The sequence below is a fragment of the Dermacentor albipictus genome, chromosome 5 (genome assembly GCF_038994185.2).
Source record: "Dermacentor albipictus isolate Rhodes 1998 colony chromosome 5, USDA_Dalb.pri_finalv2, whole genome shotgun sequence".
NCBI lineage: Eukaryota > Metazoa > Arthropoda > Arachnida > Ixodida > Ixodidae > Dermacentor > Dermacentor albipictus.
Genome location: NC_091825.1, coordinates 45,032,549 through 45,040,796, shown reverse-complemented (window position 1 = coordinate 45,040,796; position 8,248 = coordinate 45,032,549). Strand labels below are relative to the sequence as shown.

At 44.2% G+C, this 8,248-nt stretch overlaps 1 protein-coding gene across 1 annotated transcript; it reads left to right on the top strand.

The window, feature by feature from the left end:
* Positions 1 to 3,375: 3,375 nt before the first annotated feature.
* On the top strand, positions 3,376 to 6,226 carry LOC135900513 (astacin-like metalloprotease toxin 4). The gene is made up of 2 exons (XM_065429995.1): positions 3,376 to 3,559; positions 6,003 to 6,226. The coding sequence occupies exons 1-2, from the start codon at positions 3,376 to 3,378 to the stop codon at positions 6,224 to 6,226; spliced, it is 408 nt and encodes a 135-aa protein (XP_065286067.1).
* The last annotated feature ends 2,022 nt before the right edge of the window (positions 6,227 to 8,248 follow it).

Sequence of the window (8,248 nt, the reverse complement as noted above, 5' to 3'; positions counted from 1 at the left end):
GTCGCTCACCGCGGTGATGCAATGACAATGCTGAGCTTCCTGGCATTCCTGTCTATTAATAGACATGCGCATATAAACAAGCTGACCTCAATCAGATCGCATAAGGAAGAAAAGTTTGTTCGTTATAGTCTACAGTCATGATAGAAGCACGCACAAATATTGAAGCCCGATTTCCAGTCAGGCGCGGTGCCAAAAGAAAGCGTGGAAGCTGAAAACGAATGTACGATAGAATAACGCGAAATCCTCGTCTGTTGCGTCCATATAACTACCCGTATCCCTGCATAAAGCTCTGCCACGGACTTGGCATTAAGGAACAGAGTGCGCCAAGTAGATGCTTTATCGTGCTGTGATGACAAAACGGTTTAGCGATATTGAAATGGAGCTCTGTTTCTCGCAAAGAAAACATCTATTTTCGTTAGTCGGATGACACACGGCGGATGCAGTGATAATATACTTTTAAATATGCTTCTAATTCTCGCAGCTAGAATACATATGGTCACCTTTCTGAAAACGGAAACTTGCTTCTCTGCAGACCGTTTACAGCGGCCACTGTGAGAAGCACGAACCAGATGACGCTACTTGTTCCGACTCCATGCCACGCCTTCTGTGTGCAGCGGAATGCGTGAATCACCGCGAAAGGGAAATGGGCTTCTGCTAATTTTCGTGGATGGATGTGATTCCATACTGTACATGTGAAGCCAGGTGTCGCGTAGTACACTCCTCCGACTGAGTGCGATATCAGCATACCCTGCTGTACCAACAAGGGCAAACGCGAGTTCGCGAGTAGTAGAAACTGGGCCTTTTGGCAAATAAATGGTTTCTGTTATAGATGAATGAGTATTTTTACTGATTAGGCTGCTGAGATTTGAAGAAGAGATGTTTAACGCCTATATGAAAGCGACGTAAACAGTTTGGAGTGTTGATCATTGAAGAATTAAATTTTTTGTCATGCACATTTGTTGTCGCGGGATTGCCATGCTTTTTAACGAATAATTCGTATCCTGCACTGCATACTTCATGAAGAGCAGTAGACGTCAGGGCTCGTAGGTACGCGTAATCGCAGTGGATTGAACATACATTTCTATGATGTGCAAAGTAAATGAATTAGGTAGTGTCGTTTCGCTGCAAACAAGCTCTGCGAAATCTTTTTATTTTACTTTATTTAGAATAGAGAAAATGATAACTATATTTGACTGGATAATCCTAAGTCCTTTTTCTCGTAAAATTGTATTTATTTATTTATTTTTTTATCTATCTATCTACAATACTGCCAGTCTCATAATGAGACCATAGCAGGTGGGCAATGTGATTATACATACAATGCATGTTTTATATGGTGAATCGTAAGAATATCAAAATATTTAAATGGAAATACATCAACCAGGTTCGATGCACAATTTTACAACACTAATATAATCAATACCAAGAGAAACTCACATAAATAGAACACTTCAGGGGACATGCACACGAAGTTTATGACAATGTTAAAAACAAAGAAAGAAACAAAGGAGGTAAATGTTTAGCTGTAGTTCAGAAAAAGGGGGTTTCCTTCGATTATATGTGGATAAGAACTATTTTTTCCTAACTACTTGTTTCATCTTCTAATAACTTAACAAAATCATGCTGCGATACTGCGTTAGTTATAGATTCATCTAGTTTATTCCACTCTCGAGAACACGGGGGAAAAAGGAATACTAAAACATGTCGGTATTACAGTGGAACTCGTTTAGTGTATACGGATGAATATGACAAAGTACACGGGATTTAGGAAAGATAACGTATGCAGAGGCATTAATTTTTAGTCGGCTGCGTAGTATCTGATGCAGAAATATTAGACGAGCTCGTTTTGCTCCAACAGCCAAAGTTGCAAACCTTGGCTGTGTTAGGAGAAGAGTAGGGGAACCACTGCGCCGATATTTTCGGTGGATAAACCTAATTGCCTTTCTGTGGATGCTTTCCAGTTTAAATACGTTTGTTTTAGTGTACGGAAACCATGAGACATTAGCATACTCAAGGACAGGTCTCACAAATGTAATGTTAGCTAAGTGTTTGACGTTAGTTGGTGCCAACCCCAGGCACCTTTTGAGAAAAAAAAGAGTTTTCGTAATGCACAAGAAGTAATGTTGTTACTATATGACATCCAGTTAAGGTCGGACGTTATTGCTAAACCAAGATACTAATGCTATTTAACTCTAGTTACGAGGCTGCCGTTAAGTGTGTAGTGGAAAAGTGATGGGTGCTTTTTTCTCGTTACTGTCATACAAACCGTTTTGTTTGTAATAATGGCCATTTGCCAGTTATCACACCATTCGGGTACTTTTTCTAGTGCATTATTGAGAAGAACTTGGTCCTCGTGATTGCGTATTTCTCTGTATATTATGCAGTTGTCTGTAAAGAGTTTAAGTTTACAATCAATGTTATTTGTAATGTCATTGATAAAAACCAAAAATAACAGCGGACCTATTATTGAGCCCTGTGAGACCACTGATGGGACAGGTACCAGAGCAGATGGGATGTTTTCTATGAGGACAAATTAAGATCGGTGAGATACGTTTTTTATCCATGCAGTAATGGGTCCATCGCCAATCACAGCTTTAATTTTCGCAGTAAGTCTAGTATGACACACACAATCAAACCCTTTACTGAAACCTAGTAAGAGTTGATCAGTTTGATTATGATTATTATTACTTAAAGCAAGATCGTGTACCACCTCTGTATGTTCAGTGACTGTTGTTAAACCTCTTCTAAAACCGTGTTGAACATCTACTAGGATATGTTCTTAAAAATATGCGGTTGTGTTTGAGAACAATGTGTTCCAAAATTTTACATGATGTGCTGGTAAGTGAAGTTGATCTGTAGTTTGAAAGTAGGTTAGTATCGTCGGAAATATGAATCGGTACAATTTTAGCAATTTTCCCATCTTCAGGTAGGTCTGACGTCGAAAGTGACTTGGGTTATACACAAACACATGCAACACTAGCGTCTGGTTACCGCTTAAATTCAATATCCTGCGGCCTGACCTTGCAGCTATCCGGCGTAGGCCCAATGTACAAGAAATCGGGAGGCAAGGTATATGTCTATTGAAAGGCTTTACTTTGATGCTGCAATCGTACTTTGTTTTTCAAATTAGAATGATACGTTCAAGGCAGATCGATCCTAATTAGCAGAAGCACTGCCTGTGCGTGTGATTATTTGCGTAAATGCGTATTAGCGCACCTGCCCGCCGGGAGGTGTGTCTTGAATTGTTAAAATATTGAGGTTCCTCTACGTTTAGTGTTAGACGAGACGCGATGCACATAGCGTCAATCGTTCTAAGCGCTGGAGTTGGTGTCATCCTTGCGATCACCCCGTGCCTGTCTAGAAATATGGTACGCCATGCGTAGGTGCTACTCGTACGTTGGCCGCAATGGTGGTGAGCAGGAGTTGTCCTTGGGCCAGGGCTGCCTCGACCCCGGCATAGTGACACACGAGCTTCTGCACGCGGTGGGCTTCTTCCACGAGCACACACGACCCGACCGGGACGAGTACATCAACATCTACCCAGAAAATATTATAAACGGTGAGCGCATCATCATCGTAAGCCTGGCTACGCCCACTACAGGGCAAAGTCCTCTCCCATACTTGTCCAACTACCTCGGTCACGTGCTAATTGCGGCCATGTTGTCCCTGCAAACTTCCTAATGTAATCCGCCCACCTAACTGTCTGCCACCCCTGCTACGCTTCCCTTTCCTTGGAATCCAGTCCGTAACCCTTAATGACCATCGGTTATCTTCCCTCCTCATTACATATTTTGCCCATGCCCATTTCTTTTTCTTGATTTCAACTAACATGTCATTAACTCGCGTTTGTTCACTCAACCTCATCGGTTGTTTTCTCATCCCTTAAGGTTACACCCATCATTCTTATTTCCGTAGCTCGTTAAATCGTCATCAATTTAAGTAGAACCGTTTCGTAAGCCTTCAGGTTTCTACCCCGTAGGTGAGTACTGGTAACACACAGCTGTTATATGCTTTTCTCTTGAGGGATAATGGCAACCTGCTTTTCCTGATCTGAGAATGTCTGCCGAACACACCCAAGCCCGTGCTTACTCTTATGACTATTTCAGTCTCATAATCCGGATCCGAGGTCCCTACCAGCTCTAAGGAGATGCATTCTATTACCACTTCCAGTGCCTTGCTACCTATTGTAAACTGCTGTTCTCTTCCGAAACTGTTAAACAATACTTTAGTTTTCTGCAGATTAATTTTCAGACCCAGCCTTCTGCTTTGCCTCTGCAGGTTGAGCATGGATTGCAATTGGTCCCCTGAGTTACTAAGCAAGGCAATATCATCAGCGAATCGCAAGTTACTAAGGTACTCTCCATTAACTCTTATCCCCAATTCTTCCCAATCAAGATTTCTGAGTACCTCTTGTAAACATGCTGTGGATATCATTGGAGAGATTCTATCTCCCTGCCTGACGCCTTTCTTTATTTGGAATTTTTTGCCTTCCTTATGGAGGACTACGGTGGATGTGGAGCCACTTTAGATACGTTTCAGATTTATACATACGGATAATCTCATGATTCCGTAGTGCCTACATGACTGCTAAGGTTTCCACTAAATCAAACGCTTTCTCCTAATCAATAAAAGCAATGTAATGGCAGGTTCTTTCCACACATTTCTCTTCACCTGATTGATATTGTGAATATAGTTTGATATTCAGTAGCTTTTACGAAATGGAGCCTGGTCTTTTGGTTGACAGAAGTCTAAGGTTTTCCTCATTCTATTTGCAAATACTTTAGTAAATACTTTGTAGGCAACGGACAGTAAGCTGATCGGTCTATAAGTTTTCAGTTCCTTGGCGCCCCCTTACGTATGAATTAAGATTATATTATCGTTCTTCGAAGATTCCGATACGCTCGAGGTCATGAGGCATTGCGTATGCAAGGTGGCAAGTTTTTCTAGAATAATCTGCCCACCACCCTTCAACAAATCTGCTGTTACTTGATCCTCCCCAGCTGCCTTCCCCCTTCACATATCTCCCAAGGCTTTCTTTACTTCTTCCGGCGTTACCTCTGGGATTTCGAATTCCTCTAGACTATTTTCTCTTCCATTGTCGTCGTGGGTGCCACTGGTACTTGTGGTACTTGTGGTACTGGTACTTGTGGTACTTGGTACTTGGTGGATTATACCAGGGCTATTGTTCTTGCATAATATGTTTCCATTTGCTGCTAGAACAATACAAGAGAAAGAGAAAAGAAGCGAGAAAGAATAAACATTTATTTGTGGTCACAATGTCCTGATCTTGTGCCCTTACCATTATTTAACAAGAATTCCCTCCATGACCTCAAATTATTATTCTTTTATGAAGTTGGCTAATGACTTTCAGAGCTGCTGCTCCATATTTCTCAGTCGGCACTCAGGTAATACAGAAAATTGTGAAAGAAAAGTGCTTTAGTACGAGAAAAGCTTAAAGGATTGAACCGCATGTAAGTACGTAATCTTATTATACAAGCGCAAAAAATTACAATAAAGTGCCGAGGTCGCACTGTCAGGGCCCCGCCCAAGTCACTCGTATAGTACATAAAAGAAAACACAAATGTTGCCTTTCGAGAGGAACACTCAGGAGCTGTAGTGGTTCCCCGTAAATGTCTACGGATATTGTACCGATTCCAAAAATAGGTATTGGTGGAGAAATTTGAAAAAAAAATAGGAGAACATCAAGAAACGAAGAAGAGCGTCAAAGACAGGTTAAAACGCATGAATATAATGCATGATTTGCATCGACTCGTTTTCTGATTAAACAAGACTCACACCACACAAGGCAGTTATGATGAAGGGCAGAGCAAAAGTATACAAAAATTGGAAAGAAAAATTATCGGCTCTTAGGAGTTTTGTTGCGATATGGTGGGAAATATATTTTAAGACATGGCAAACACGCGTAAACCAAAACGCTTAAAGAAGATAAGGAATGGAAAATTCCGTGCCTAATGAATTTCCGTTCTTCCTTTGTGTTGCAGAATTCCTGCCAAGCTTTCAGAAGCTGGAGAGTAGTGAGACCATCTTGCTGACACCATTCGACTACAACTCGATTATGCTGTATGGCTCGAAGACATTTTCCCGTGGTCCCGATCTACCCTCTATGCTGGCAAAGGATGGCACAACGCTCACGGAAGTCTACGAGAAACCCGGTCTAAGCGCGTCCGATATTTATCAGATTAATAAGCTGTATGGTTGTACCTAGAGATATCTCAATTTTGTGCGCCCGATGGATGGATGGATGAAAAACTTTATTAGGGTCCTTTAGGGCGCGCACTAGCGCGCAGCGGGCCGCTCCCACGTCGGGACAGAGAGGCCGAGTCTCTCCGCCGCGTCGCGGGCCCGTTGGACAGCCCATAACTGTTCTTCGAGGTTGGGGCTGTGTAGGACCGCATCCCAACGTGAAGAAGTGTTGTTTTTATCGCTGTGTAACGCGGGACATCGCCAGAGCATGTGAGGTAAACTCGCTAAATCATTGCAAAGTGCACATGCATTTGTTGTTTGAATTTCGGGGTACACCTTGTGAAGAAGTAGGGGGTTTGGGTAAACCCCCGTCTGTAGAAGCCTGAGTGTCAAAGCTTGAGGTCTATTGAGTTTGCAATGTGGGAGGGGGTAGATCCTCCGAGCCAAATAAAAGTGCTGAGTAATTTCGGTGTAGGATGAAGGAGAGTCCCGATTGTCAGTACCCCCAGCGTCAGGCTGCCCGGTAGCTACGCGGTTGATGATCCCTCGCGCAGCTCCGTGTGCCGACTCGTTGAGGTTGGGCGGGGCACCCTCGATCTGTCCCATGTGGGCTGGAAACCAGATCAATGTGTGTGGCTTGATCTCCTTGCTTCCTAGTATCCTTAGGGCCAGCTCGGATATGGTACCTTTGGCAAATGCCCTAACAGCTGATATGGAGTCACTGTAGATTGATGTCCTCTTGTCGTCCAATAAGGCCATCGCTATTGCAGCCTGCTCTGCGATCTCAGAGGACGTCGTCCGAATCGAGATTGCGTTTGTTATTTGCCTTTCATGATCTACGCTAACTACAGCGAAGGCCTGTCCGTCGGCGTAGCGCGCTGCGTCTACGAAACTGTTCTCCGAAGCCCGTTCACGAGCCTTTTCCAGGAGAGCCTTCGCGCGCGCCCGACGTCTTCCCACGTTGTGCTCTGGATGGACGTTTCGTGGGATCGGGGCGACAATGATGCGGTCCCGCTGCTCTCGAGGGATGCTACAGAACTTTGTTTTGATTACTGTGGGGGGAACACCCAGCTCCTGTAAGATGTGTCTTCCAGCTTGTGTGGTAGATAACCTGACGAACTGGGCCCTCTCCTGTGCTTCCGCTATTTCCTCTAGCGTGTTATGCATGCCAAGTTGAAGTAAGCGTTCCGTGTGAGTGTATATGGGGAGGCCGAGAGCTCTCTTGATTGCCTTCCTGATTAATGCGTTGAGCTTATCCCGCTCCGATCTTTGCCAGTTGTGCATAGCCGCGACGTAAGTGAAATGACACATTACGAACGCATGTACCAATCTCACGAGGTTATCTTCTCCGAGGCCTTGCTGCCGGTTGGCCACTCTTCTGATTAGTCTGATGGCATTGTCCGTCTTCTTAGTGAGTCGCAGCACTGTCTGGTTGTTTGAACCATTCGACTCTACCATCATGCCGAGAATCCGGATAGCATCCACCCTCGGAATATATCCTCCGTCGTTTGTGCGCAGTTTTATGTCGCATTCGGCGAGTGGTTTCCACCCCTTTGGTTTCGGGCCTCTGCGCTTGGGTCGATAAAGTAGCAGTTCCGACTTGTGCGGTGAGCACCGAAGGCCCGTGGACTCAAGGTATCTCTCGGTAGCATCAATCGCCTCTTGCAGGGCCGTCTCTACCTGTCCGTCACTACCTCCCGTACACCAGATGGTAACGTCATCTGCGTATATGGTATGACTGATACCATCGATAGCAGAGAGTGTCCTGGATAGTCCAATCATGACGAGGTTAAAGAGGGTTGGGGATATGACTGCCCCTTGTGGCGTCCCCTTAGACCCCAGCTTGACCATGTCTGAAGTCAGGTCCCCGATCTTAAGTGTGGCTTCTCTATTTGACAGGAAAGATCTCGTGTAGGAATGAAAGTGCTTCCCCAGGTTAAGACTCGAGATTGTGTTCAAAACGAACGAGTGAAGAACGTTATCGAAGGCCTTTTCCAGATCTAGACCTAGTATGGCTCTCGTGTCCCGCGTATTACAGTCAATA